At 41.8% G+C, this 14,686-nt stretch overlaps 1 protein-coding gene across 3 annotated transcripts in view; it reads right to left on the bottom strand.

The window, feature by feature from the left end:
* Positions 1–14,686, bottom strand: part of myo16 (myosin XVI) — a 73,713-nt gene that overhangs the window by 56,295 nt on the left and 2,732 nt on the right. The window contains exons 1-2 of one of the 3 annotated variants that reach the window (XM_079563205.1): positions 11,305–11,462; positions 3,337–3,606 (exon numbers count right to left, since the gene is read on the bottom strand). In XM_079563205.1, coding sequence (XP_079419331.1) covers positions 3,337–3,571 — 235 coding nt within the window. In that variant the 5' untranslated portion in view covers positions 3,572–3,606; positions 11,305–11,462. Of the gene's footprint in view, positions 1–3,336; positions 3,607–5,980; positions 6,594–11,304; positions 11,463–14,686 lie in introns of those variants that run through there. The other 2 variants (XM_079563204.1, XM_079563206.1) reach the window with 2 other exon arrangements.

Raw genomic sequence — 14,686 nt, 5'->3', positions numbered from 1 at the left:
CTTGGAATGTGAATTATAGATATCATTATTATTATTAATAAAAAATCAAAACTACTCATACTTTACTTTGAATTGCTGATGCACAGAAAACAGTTTCTCCAAATGAATAATTATAATAATGGCATGCACTTGTATGGCACTTTACAAGGTTGACAAGCTGCTCAAAGCACCAGTGGGCATCACTGGCCCCTCAGAACACCACCATTAATTCACTCACACAACATTCACATATAGGTAAGGGTAAAGTGTCTTGTCCAAGAACACAATGAAAGGAGCCGAGATTTGAACCATTAATCTTCTGGCCAAGAAATGACCTGGTCTCCCATTTGAGCAACAGTTTATGAAGGTATGGTGTTTCATACTTTTGCCACTGAATTCTGGATAATAAAATGTGTTTCTCTTATCTGTACTACAACGTGTAGCTGCTCTGAATACTGCATGTCTTGTCGGCAAACTCACTTTCTCTGCCCCAATCTTCAAATTTCTCCTTCAGGCGGCTCACAAAGACAGCCTTTAATGAATATGGTTTCAGCTGTTCGTCTCCTCCAACCTGTTTTTATGCTTAATGTTTGCAACATTTTCTCTGATTGGTACTGTCCATGTCTGGGTCACATGTTTCCAAACAAAGTTTCCAAAGTAATGTGCAACAATTTATGCTGACTGGGAATAACGTTATGACTTCTGAAAGCTTATAGTATATGTGTTGTGTAGTTGGGTGTACCTTGTTTACCATCCAAGTTGTCCAATACAGGTAAGATTATGTGTGAAACAACTGCTGGCTTGTGTGCTTAAATCCGATAGATAAATTGCAGCATTTTAAATTAGGTTAACACTAGTTCTGAAGGTGCATATGGAACTGCATATATACTAGGTTTAATGCCATGCCTGATAAATATGGTGTAAATGTTTCAATAACATAGTCAGGCCCCCTCCACTACAATTTTTCATAAAACAACAAGCATTTCCATGTAATTTCTCATGTACTCACTAACAAGAAATTGCAATACTCATATTGAAGCTGGTGTTACGCCGACTATAACGAAATGCACATTTCTTCTAGAGGGAACCACCTTGTTAATCCTCAGGCAATTGCTGCCGTCAATGTGCTTACACGTTTCCACCTCCTGGAATAAACGGGGGTTAGGTCTATAAATCATTCAGCATCGGGGCCCTCTCAAAGGCTAGACCCTACAGATAATTCTAAGGCCAAACTGGCAACATTGACTATTACAACAGCAGAACAACAACAGGAATGAGATTTATGGAGAAAATAAATAGTTGGCCTGCATAAATATCACAGTAAACAGATGAATTGCAAAGATCTGGCAGTACATGTGAAAACAAAGTGTGGATGTGCATTGTGCAAGGATATACGGTTTTGGGGAAATCTGCTGCAATAATACTCTGCCAGCTGCTGTGCCAGTCCCCAGCTGAACCCCTCTTACATTCAGGGAGCAGGGATTAACACGGTGACCTGCAAAGACTCCTCACACAACTGATACAGATCCACACAGACAGCTGGCCGCCTGACAGCCAAGTGTCTGGCACAGCAGAATACTGAGTTTGAATAGAAAGCAGTGCCCTTTGAGAGGACTCTGGGGATTACGCAGGAGTTTTAAATACATTCAATATTAGTGTGAGGTGTTTTACTAGAGGACGGGCACCAGCATCATTTTTTGTAAAAAATAAAATCAAATACACACAATAAACAATGACAATACAGGTGCTCGTCATATAAGTAGAACATCATGAAAAAGTGCATTTACTTCTGTTACTCAACTTAAACTGTGAAACTTTTATATGATATAGACTCATTACGTGCAAAGTGAGATATAGGGCCAGATCTTGTGGCGGCGCACGGGGCGGCGCAGGCTCTTGGCGAATTATTTTCCGTGTGGCGGCGCTATATGTGCCATTCGCCTCCGCCACTTGTGAGGGGGCGTCACAAGAGGAGGCGACTGCACTGATGGAAACACGGCTGACATTCAGTTCCTCGTTTACATTGCGCTGTCTTGCGTTCTTTCTTAAGCCTTAGGCTCTCACAGGTCAAACTAAAAACTTTATTTACCCCATCGTGAGCTAAACCATGTTCATGTCTCAAGAGAAAAAGAGCTACAGCGTCCGCTGTGGCGCGGATCGGCCCGCGCTTGGCGTGAACGCGAAGCAAAACAAAAGCACATGTTCACCCCCCACTCCCACACAACCACTCTCCTGGACGCGGAGTCGATCTGGTTGGAGGAAAATGTGTGTCTCCACCCACTTAAATGCGCCAAGTCCGGATTGGCAAAATCACAAAGTGCGCTCCTACTGAGCGCAAAATGTCACGCCATCGTCTCCGTTTTGATGCACAAGATCGGGCCCATGGTCTTTATTTGTTATCATTTTGATTATTATGGCTCAGAGCTTGTAAAAAACCCAAATTAAAAATCTCAGGAATTACAGTATATTAAAAATGGACTGCAAGCCATAATCATTAAAATTATAACAAACAAAGGCTTGTGTGTCATGCACTTTGCATGTCTATGAGTCTATATCTATTAGTTTAAAATGTTAAGTTGAATAACAGAAGTAAATGGACTTTTTCATTATATTCTAATTATATGATGAGCTCTGTATAATTATTTTTTTTTAAAGTTAAAGTAGTGTGGAGTAGGGCTGGGTACCATAATTTTTTCCCCAATACCATTAAATTTAACAATACCTGCTTTTCAATTGCAATCAGATTAGTTTATTTGTGGCCGCACAGGAGAGAAAAGGAGCTTTTTGCAATCTGCGATAAATGCCCCAAAACACGTCGACAGTAGGTGAGTATTGTGATTCCTAATCCTTCAAAACACCGCAACAACGGCAGACGCCCTTTGCTGATTGGTTTACTCCCATTTGCTTGCGTTTGTTCTGCTCTGGAAATGTAGTCGAGACCACCGTCACCAGACTCAATCACTGGTACAGCAAAAAAACACTTCACACGTCAAAGATGAGGTACAAATATCCTTCAAAGCAAATGAAACTCACATTTTTCCTCTATAAAACAATAATGGTGAGCCGTCTATGTTTTTGAAGGATCTCTGTACCCAAAATGTGAAATACACAGCAAGCGCTCATTTGTCCACTATTGATCTTCAGGGAGTGTTTTGTATCTAATTTATCGTCTTGCACTACTGGGTAAATAAGAGCCGGTAGTATCTCTTTCTGTATTTGCAAATTGTTGCTACCCAATGCAACTCAATGCTTTTATCCTGGTTTCGGTACTTGACATGTTAAGAAGTTTTTCCAGGCATTTCATCAGTTTCATAAAAACAATCACCCATTATATTATATTATAGTGTTCAAACGCACCTTCTTTGTCATCGTGGCGGATGATGGCGTCTTGCAGGATGTCACTGAGCCCAAAGCGAACGCGGTGTTTCTTCTTATGGTTTGGTGGTACCCGTGCCTTATTCGCCCCTTGCTGGCGCTGTAAGCTCTTCTCTCTTTCATAGTAGGCTTTTATTTGGTCACAGCGCATCCGCCTGACCAACCGCTGGCGCTGGCCGATGGGTAGCGACTCCAGCAGACACTGGTCAATCTCCATGTTCTGCCGAAAGACGTTACATAGCTGGAAGCAACCTGGGAGTAGAAGAAAACAAAAGGTCTCTATGTGATTCAAGTGCTTCATGTGATTCAAGTCTTTGCACATTGCTTGCATTCGAAATATACTGCATCTCACTCACAAGAAGGAGCAAAGATGAGGCGGTCATAATGTCGATTAGTGTATTGCATTTTGTGGTCTGCATTCATTTCAATGTTGTTTCTCCACTGAGACCTGAAGTGTGGTTTATTTAAGGCAATAGTGAAGTGTGATGTGTTTGTTTTGTCCTCAGAGAAGAAGTGAGAGGTACAAGACAGCATCTGTGTGTTGCCTCTGCAGGAGCTAAAGACTGCAGCGATTCTCTTTACAAAGCGAAACATTCCTCCCTCTCAGCGGATCTTGGCCAAATAGACCAGAAACAAAACACTGTAGCTCTGGTGTCTGCAGGTAAACGACAATGACACACACATTTTCCAAGTATTATGCAAATGGCGCAGAGCATTCAGTATGGATTCCCAGTTTGAGAATGGGATTGGGGATTTAACACAGTCATAAGTTGACAAAGGCACACATTTAGGTCACAGTCAGTTCGGGTAACAAGCCGTTTAGCGTCACCCAAGATTTTGCTTTTGCGTTTCTCTTTATGACTCATCCTTCTGTGGTTTCCCTCTTGTTAAATATCACACTTTGTTGCACCAAATCCGGATTTAGACCTTCATGTTGTCAAATAAGGACACACATTTAATATAGTTGTGTACGTATTTAAAAATGTTTTGGAGTCTTGGCAATATTAAACACTGGATAAAGCATTATGATCATGGACAAATAATGTCTTGTGTTTGTGACTTTGGTCAAGCTGATAAACATCTACAAACTATCACCAGTCTCCTTCACAAACGCACAGCTCCTTGACAAAGCACAGATGCCATCTGCTCCGACAGACCCCAGAAAAGGGTCTCTCTCTGTGTTTGGGCTTCTGATGAGAGGGTTACCATTGTGCTGCTCAGGACAGGTGTCTGCTTCAAATGTTAAGGACTTGGCTGCAGGTTGGACAAACACAAATCATCATAAAAGGGGACTGTGAACCACATCCAATCCCAAGGTCTATTTCCAGTTTTAGACCACAAGCTCGTCCCTAAAGCCCACATAATGACACATATGCCATGATTTTAAAAGTCTACGTCCACGGAAGAGGTGCACTCAAGCTGAAATACATCAAAGACACAAGCAAACAATTAAGCAACAGCCAACGTATTACAGTATAGATACTATGGCTTTGGGTTATTTTTGGGATTTCACTTCACATTTGGGATTAAGGCTTAGACAGACATGGACCTCGCACCTTAAACTTTATCGTTTCTATTACAAATGGTTATATTTGTAATACGGTATGGTATATGGAAGTATGCCCTTCTAGTTAAATAATAATTACAAATGATCATATAAAGCAGAAACATTGGCATGATTCCTCAATTTAAAAAAAATAAAGGGTTAGGACTAGTATTAGCATTCACCGCAAACTCTTTGTCTGGAACATCACTTTGAACTCTCCATGAATGAAAGTGAATGGAGAATCTTTGATGGTTGAGTAGTGTACACACAGCTGAATGATTCATAAAGAGGTGATGGAGCTTCGGAGATACAAGAGGTACAAGAGCAGTAGCATCTTCTCTTTGCCATTCCATTTCCACAGCTATCAGCTATTGATTGAACATGGAACATTCCACACCGGCTCCAGCTAATAACCCTGACAGCATTGCAGCAGCATCTAAATTGGAAAAATAGTGCAGAAGAAGCAAGAGCAAACACAATAATGCGAGTCCAGGAAGCAATGCAAGGAGGTTTTCGGGGACAGTGAGCCAAGCTGTCTTCTCCCACTGTATGCCCAAAAGCCCTTTCTGGGTTATTAAGCCATTACATTAAAGCAGCACCACTTTTTCTCATTGTGACTCCTTGCACCAATTCCCCCTGTCACTCACAATGCTCAGCCCTCCATCCTTCTGCCTGTCACCAACACTCCACTTTCTAAATCACTATCTTCCACCCTCTCCATCTGTCCGTTTTTCTCTCCAAAGGGACTTTTTCTTCGTGTCAGTCTGTCAGCGGGTTATTAATATGCCAGACACTTGTGCATTTACAATTTCTCTGTTTCCTCTATGTTATTCCCCAGCCGTCTGTCAATCGCTACCTGCCGCATTCACCGGTCAACTTCCCCACATCTGCAGCAGCAGCGGGCTCTCTGCAGCACACACCCACTAACACATATCGGAAGTTTCTGTCACATATGGCGCCAAAGAAAAGAAAACTCAAACCATAGCACACATTAGGCAACACGCTACACATGCTTCCGATACGGTGCTGGACAGTGTAACAAGGCGCACGCCCGGACATGCATTTTTTGTGGCTACTCACAGCATTTGATGAAATGATAGTGAGACATTTTCAGAATCCGGTGAATGGAGAGGCGCGTGTAGGTCAGTCGGGCAGCAGACAGTGGCGGAGGTAGCAGCCACAGGTTTCACTCAAAAACTAACGCGTAGCTCGTAACCAAACGGGATGCATTATTAATCTGCTGGCTGCATGCACTCCCCGGTCTGCATAATTCACCAGCCGCCGCGGTGGTAGTAGAAGCAGCAGCTCCGGTTGCAGCAACGCCGGGCGGCATCTATCTCACACCACCTCTCTCTCTCCCTTGCTCTCTCTTTCTCACGGGCTCGGTCAAGCTGTGGGCGAGTTTGCAGCTGTCCCTAACTCTCCCCTCTTGCCTGCAGTTTGAGGGGAAGAAGAGGTGAGCGGCGGCGGCGTCGCTACACAGCCATGACGGTCGCACGTGCACGGACCTGCGTCACCGAGGAGACAAACCGGCAGCATCCCTCCTCCCCCTTGGCTCACACACCCCCCTATGACGCAATGCTCTTCCAGCTCCTCCACACGGCAAACATGTATGTGGTGCATCCTGCGCTGTATGAGTGGGGCGCTTGATGACAGGATATCAGTGGAAAAGCATTGGTACAGCAGGGGGAGCAAGAGGAGAGAAGCTGAACTGTAAGCCGAAGTGTTGAGGTTTGCTTGGGAGGGAGAAAGGAGTAGAGCTGCTGCAGTGCGGTACATTTTTGGTACATGGCACGTCCAATTTCCGTCAAGTCGTCTAAGTGGGTCAAAACATTGAGACAGGGGTTTAGTGCCCTTTCAAAGCTTGTCATTGGTCAGTTGACATATTCCAAAACTCCAGTGAGGTAATGCTGTCTAACTATGTCTGTGGGGCAACGTGCTTTCAGGGTGAATACCTAGGATGCTTTGCCACGGAGGATTTCACTAAGGAGGTGAGAATGCAAGTAAAGAAAGGCTGATAAAATGGATGGGATGTGAACATAAAAGAATAATGAGCAGTAGAGATAGGAAAAAGCCAAAAAAAAGCAAAAACAGGTGCGTACTAACAGCATATAGCTCTAACGTGAGACAAATTTTAATATATGTGCCACTGCCTTACATTTGTGAAGGGTATAGTTGCATTCTGTATGCTGCTCCCTCTTGCACTGTCAAACAAGGACATTTGCAGGTGGGTTGGGGGAGCTAAGGAGCAATTGAGGTCCATTTAGGACACTGGAAAGAGGAGAAGAAGGGATAACACTGCAGCAAAGATAAAAGCTCACTAGCGCAGAAGTAGATCAGATGTGTGTCAGACTGGATCCTCGAGCTTGATGTATGAAATGAGGTCACTGACTTGGATCAAAACTGTCAGGGCAAATATAGGAATACCTACCTGGGGAAAGTATGAGGCAGATAGAGGTGATGCCGGTCATTATGTGCACACTGTCAAGCAGGTGACACAGTGAAACTAATCATCTACTGCTTAACACACTGGACCAGGAGCAATCAATGTCCAAAAATGGTAAATACAAGGATTCATAGAGAAAAAGCATCACTAAAGGGGGACAACAGTGCAGCATGCCGACAAAACCACATCAAACTGGATCCTGGTGGTTTTCTCCGCACAGTAAAGTCTCTAAAACCACTGCCAATCAGACAGTCAATTCAACAGAGGTGTAGAGTGTGTGGCTCAAGGGCATGTTATTTAGCTGAGGAGAAATGTATCAAACTCCATTTTGGCATTACCTGGACTGCACTTTTGAGGAAGTGCTGTTACAGACACCCCTCCTCCCACCTCCGCCACCGTCTCCTGCAGGGCGTATTTTCGGTCAACAATATGACACAGTGTCTGTAGCATGAACATGTTCGCCACAGCTTCCAGACCTCACAGCAGTAGCTCTGTCAGGGAAATGTCATGCTTTCTCCTTCCAAATGTCGAGATGCATTAAGTGCTGCAGACAAATCTTTGCCATGCGTGCCTGCAGCTATAGACATGTAGCAAGCAGGATCAGGCGCAATGACAAGATGGGACAAGGGGACAAAGGTGAGACAAGGATTCACAGGGGGAAAAAAATCAAGTCTGATACACTAGAGGCAAAATGACAAGGCATCATCATGCTATTGCTCTGTAGTGCTAAAATTAGGTCAAGCATCAAAAACAGAGGTACACAAAAGACACACACACACCACTGCACACAAACATTCATGGAGACAATGGCACTCCTTTGAACATAAAAGATTGTCTGACACCAGTTCTATTTATAAATTAAACATCCAACAGCTAAATGACAATGCGGTAGATAATATTCAGCTTTGTAAATGTGTTATGTGCAGACAGAGAAAAGCCAAATCAGTTTTACCAATTAAAGTTCTAGGACTGACTAGTCACAAATATTAGCAAACTAATTATAGAAAACTGAAAAATGAGCTCATTTAATATTTAAGACATTTGCGTTTGGAAGATATGTTGTTTTGTGATGCAAACGTTGGATTTGCTGGTTATCAGTATACTACAAATATTTACACTGTTCTGTGCATTCCTTGTGGATAGCTCAACTCTTAAATGCAGAAAGTCTAAGCTCAATCCATCACTGTCATTCCCAGGGGATACAATAATATTTCTGCTCTTTGGCAGAAGTGTCATTGAACCATCATCACCTTGAGCTGTCAGTCATAAGATCCTCAGATCACACACGCAAACAAACACAGGCCGACTCACCAGGGGCCCCAAACTGACAGCAGTAGTAAGAGGTGTCTGACAGAGATGTTACTAATTAAGGCTATTCATTTCAAAACCCAATCTGTGAATGTATTTATTTGACAGGAACGATGCAGTCAGACTTTTCCATCAGGAGACCGGATTGCCTTTTCGAATAAACCATAAAACAATCAGACGTTCATCCTCATTATGCAACATCATGATGCATTATACTGGAAATAACCAGACAGAGAAGAAACTGAGGAAAAGAATAACTTCTATCCAGATTTTCCACATGATTTACGTTATTTAAATATTCATGAGATGCAACAACCCAGGAGTACACATGTCAATCACTGTGATATATTGTAATCCAACGATTTCCATGAAACACAGCTCACCATAAACAATGGGGACTTGAGGATTAATATTTTACACATAAATTACATATTAATAGTGTGCTGAATAAGTGATGGAAATAAAGTAGCAATACCCAAAGACTTGCACTTACTACCAACAAGTAATGAAGCAGCAAGATAACCATGATGTATATTTTTGTAGACTTGTTGTCCTACTATACAATATAAAAACATATAAAAACCTGTACATCAATATCAGTTCCAAATAAATCTTTAAAAATACAATCAAATTGTGTTCCTCTTCCATCTGTTACATTCTTGACAAAAAAAGGGTAAACAAAACTCAAACAAACTGTAATTTAATAAATAATTGTCAATAGTCAGTGTCTCCAGAGAGTCCAGTTTACCCCCAGCACAACACAATTCAGGCTTTGGGTTTAAATAATCAATAACACTAAACAAAAGACGAACACAAACAAAAAGATGGACCGTTTTTAACTTGAATTGAGTCAAGAAAAACTAACTATGAGCAATGTGTGACAAATGCTGAATGAGTCATAAAACCTAAACCAACAGGAAGTTGGCCTCTGTTCTTTTGTATTATAAGCATTTATGACAAAAGTAGACAGGCACTTACAAGAGCTGATTCGTCCTCAGTTAGTAATCATCCTCAATCACTCATGTTTTAAGGCTGTTCCCGTAAATGCTATGTTATGCTAAGCAAGGGCATTTGCATCAAGACACCATAAAAACAATGAGTCAATAAAAGCGCCAAAAACATCTGCTTTGGGAGCCGCATGGGTATGTTTTTGTGAGGCTTCCACAGACGCTGAAAATATGCAAATAGAGAGAAACAGCAAGTGGAAAGAAGCATTTGAGTGTTTGTCAACAAGTGCCACAATGTAATGATGCTTTCCATAGCAATGAATTCAGAGGCAGTGAAAGCATTAATCTTGAGTTGACATGCTCTCGACTATTAGAGCAGCAATCTGCAATTGAATTGGAATCCCATTGTGAATGATTGCAAATCGCAAAGGTACCAATTAGTTAATATAACTAACTATATATAGAATTAGTTAATATAATTAATTGTATCATTCAATTTAATGCATAAAACCATACCATACCAAGGCTTTTCTAATATGTTGATGCTCCTGGCCTGGACATTGCGGAATCTTTATTTGAAGTATTTACAATAAGACACTTTTCTTATGTTGTGCAGCCATATTTAAAGAGAAAGTATACTATATGAAGGATACAGGAAGCAAACAAGAAATTAAATATACTAAAACAAACTGGGGAGAAATGTTTCATTCCAGTTAGACTAAACTGTTCAAGCCCTCTTACATTCTTGGAGTAAGCAAAGAAAAAGATTGACTTGGCACGGCTCTTGTCTTGACTGACCCGCTTGTGCCCCCCATAGTGTAAACACAAATCACTGCCAGACCAACCAACATCGAAATGTTAAAATTCGGGCCCTAGCTACAATGTAAAATCAACTTACCACTAATGAAGTAAAAGCTAGAAAAGACAACAAAAGAAGAATTACTGAAGTTAACTACATTACCAACAGTTTTAGTATGGACCTGACAACATATTACCGTAGTTAATAAAATAAGAGAACAGTCTGCTTCTACAACATAACAGCTTAAAAAGACTCAGCACCGACTGTGTGTTTTGTTTTGCTGCTTTGTTTTCATCCACAATTTTGGCCGCCTGGTCCATGAAGAGCCATTTTAGGTCAACACTAACATTAATCATAGTGCCAGCTGAATAGACTTTGGTCGGTCCCCCAATTTCAACAAAGTAACCAAGCACAAAGTCCATTACCAGCGACACAAGTTGTCAAAAAAATTGCCCACAACAATCTCCTTTCACTAGATAACTTATGCCGCTGCCTTTGGAGAAAAATGTAAAGCTCCTTCGAGACACCGGTGTAACTGGAAGCATCAACAAACTGAGTTATCTAGGAAGAGCACTACAGTATTAATTTAGCCTGAAACCTGATATAAAGTATGAGGGAGATAAATTATTCTTGCGCTGTCAGCTGTTCGTAGCCAAAAACACACACATTCCCTCACAGTGAGCTTCTATGATATATTTAGTACTCGACAACTGCAGTCACATCTGCCTTTCCTTACATTGCGGGAGTTAAAACATTAAGCACACTCTCATGGGTCCTCATAATATACTATGATTTAGCCTGTCACGTTAGATACACAAGAGAATACACCAACACTGGAAACTAACAGAAATGTTGACCTCACTCCTCACTGAACCTCATCAACAAGGGAGAAAAAGTATCTTACCGGCACAGACCACATCTACGCGAGACACGGGTCCACGCACAAGTGAGACGATGCCGAAGCCACGAAAGAGACGCCTCCTGTGCCCCGACCACAAAATCAATTTTACACTCTCTCACCTCCCCGCCACCGTGATGTCACTCATTCATCCGTTCCCCCCTCGTAGCCATGGCAACACTGCTGCGTTGTGGAGCGGTTTGCTCTTATGCATCGCCCCTGTGCACACATTTTCAACGTCCCTCCCCCAAACACTCGACCACAAGTTAACCCCCCCCCCCCCCACTCTCCCATCTGTGGGTACAGTTACACCCCCATATCTGTAAGGACCACCCCCACTGTTTACACCGGGACGGAGCAAGGAGCAAGAAAGAACGGAACCAAGCAAAGAGGTGGTGGTGCCAAAGTTTGTTTTGCATTTACTCTGATATCTTAATAATGTGAAAAAATAGCTCCTCAGCAGTTGAAGCAAAGAAGTGACACAATCCTCTGCCTTTTTTATTATTATTAAAAATATAGATATGGACAAACATTTGCTTTAACATTTTGAGTTTTGTTATGAATACCAATTATAGGTCCCGCACACTGCCAACTTTGGATAAAATCTATGTTCGGTCCTGAGATTTTCATCAGGCAAGTTTATAATAATCTGCATCTTAAAAGTTTAACTTGAGGTCATGAGCATTTGGAGACATAATGTATTTCTTTACCACCGTGATCAGCTTTCTTCAAAAACGGAAATAAGCAAAATAATCCTTGCCAGATCCGCAATTGACCCAAAGCACAACAAGCCATAAACGAGCCTTAAATGTCAATGCACGTCTATAAATCCAATACTCACACACAGAATGGGAAGTCCGAACATGGGTCCAGCAGTGCATTGATGAATAGTTAATGACCTCCAAGGCCATTACTGCTGCGCCTCGCTAATAATCTGTACATTGACCTTGAAGACAAGGAGACAGGCGATCAATCAAGCAGAAATACACAATGCACCTGCAATTATTCACAGCAAGCACTCTTTTCTTTAGGCTCACTCTTATCTGTCTCACGCCCTGCTAACCTTCTGAGGGACGACATTTTAAAATTTGAAGATGTTATATTCTAAAAAGGTTAGATCTTGTTGGAGATCAGGGTTTTGCACAAGTTGTTATACAGAGGTGGGGAGGGTAGCCAAAATATTTACTCAAGTAAAAAGTTAAAAAAAAAAGTGCCTGGAGAAAATGTTACTTCTGATTTATTTTCAATGACGCCATAAACTGAGTGAAAACATAAAATATTTGGAAATCATGATTCCAAAAAATTCCAAAAATAGGTGCACGAGACGTCTACAAACACCTGTTGTATAGGGCAGAAAGCATTTACCACTGAAATATTTACTCAAAGAGTACTGATACTGCTGCATGATTTTACTCAAGTAGAAGTAAAAAGCACTGTACAGCACTACTCTAAGGTTACTCATGTACTTGAATAAATGTGCGCAGTTTTCCGACCTACAGGGCACTAAAATGTATCCAACATACATGTATGGCTGCTGCATCTTGCACTTGAGCTATGCCAACCTTTAAAAGATCTGAACAACACTGAAGTTGGATCAAACTTATTCAAGCTATTAGTGCATTGAAAACACAAAACAAAAACACACGTGTGGAACGAGCCGCTAATTAGCTAAAGCTAGCATGAGGCTAATACATGTTTATGCTTTTTTTGTTTTTTTGTTTTTTATCTATGATGAAGTATTTGTGTAATGCCTTCTCAAAACAAATATAATAAAAAAATAGGTTAATCGTCCAAAGATCGTAAACAACAACTGACTCATTGTACCGCACAGTACCTGGATCCTGCTCTTCTCCAGTCTGTTCCATTTAGCAGGTAAGACACGGTTTCCGCCTCAGCTGTCCACAAAAACACCAACACGTCACCATTGTGGAGGTATCAAAGTGAGAGGACAGAGATTGGTTTGATTTTAAATAGGCCTATCTGAAAGGAAGGTTCACTGAGGGATTACAAAGCTAAAAAAAAAAAAAAAAGGCTTGAGTCTTTATAAAATTGTACAAAATGTTCGTTTCCTCTTAAAACAATATAAATTGATGCCTAATATGTCACTGTCAAATGTAAGGTAACCGCTTCACAGTTTTTAGAGAGAGAGATTCACATTGTGATTGCAGATCATCAGGTATTGACCTAATTTGATCATGTGCAAACATGAGATATGACAGATGTAAAAATATGTGCTCACAAACATCACAGTCAGGCTCTATCTTTCATCTCCACATACTCTCGCCCCACTGCTCCACTCTGGATCAAAGCACTGCTTATAAAGAGAATACTTAACTAGTGCTGTTTAAAATATTAGCCTGATTCTGCTTACACCCAGTGCTCGACCATACAGTGTCAAAGGCACAAAAGTTGAATATGGCCAAGAGGTCTAGTGGGGGTGGGTTTATGTGTAATATGAGGCTGATAGTGGGGCTGTTCATGCACCTGCTCACTTACTGTGAGCAGGTGCATCCTCTTCTTTCAGTTTTTTCCCCCCAACATTTTTCTATTAAATTATTATTATTATTGTTCAATTACCACCATATGCTGTTGATACTAAATCCTCTCTGAAATAATGAAAGCTCTAATTGCCCAGTGTGTGTCCAGTTTCAGTCCGGGGCACATACAGAGGTGACTCAGGCACACAGCAAAGAGGCAATTCTTGACAAGCCCGAGCCCTGACCCCTCTGATTATCACAGACCAAATAGAGCGTCTGCTAATCATAGATGTTTGTTTGTATACTTTATTGTCCCTGTAGGGAAATTTGTCCTCTGCATTTAACCCATCCTTCAATGCTGCTGGGGCAACCCGTAAGGAGCAGTGGTCGGCAGTGCCCATCTCCATGATGTGGAGGCTGATGGTCAGAATCACCTGGCTATTGCACATGTTTTTCGTGGTAGGGGAAACCGGAGTACCCGGAGGAAACCTACGCAGACACGGGGAGAACATGCAAACTCCACACAGAAAGGCCCCGTCCTGAACCTGGGACCTTCTAGCTGTGAAGCGGAGGCGCTAACCGCTGCGCTGCCGTGCCATGCCGCCCTGGACAGAAACAGGGTTCAAGGCCACATGCCAAGATTAACATGAGGAAGTCTTCTATGAGATCACATGGCACCGGTCTGGTCCTCCCCTCTAACAAATAGGGCTTGGCCAAAGTTTGTCTTAAGCTTTGCACCTGTTGTGTTCAAAATCCATATGAGGGGGATCACCGTGTCGTCACATCCGAGGCTCTGGTGGGCAATGTATATGTATTAAATGGATAATAAAAGTTCTATAAACTTTGATCATAAACGGAGCATTGCTTCTGTAAAAAGATCTGTAATTTAAATAAACAGCTCTTTACGCCTG

Source organism: Gobius niger (assembly GCF_951799975.1).
Source record: "Gobius niger genome assembly, chromosome: 9".
In the NCBI taxonomy this organism is placed as follows: Eukaryota; Metazoa; Chordata; class Actinopteri; order Gobiiformes; family Gobiidae; genus Gobius; species Gobius niger.
Note: the sequence above shows the minus strand (reverse complement) of the source record. Positions and strands in the feature narration are given on the sequence as shown.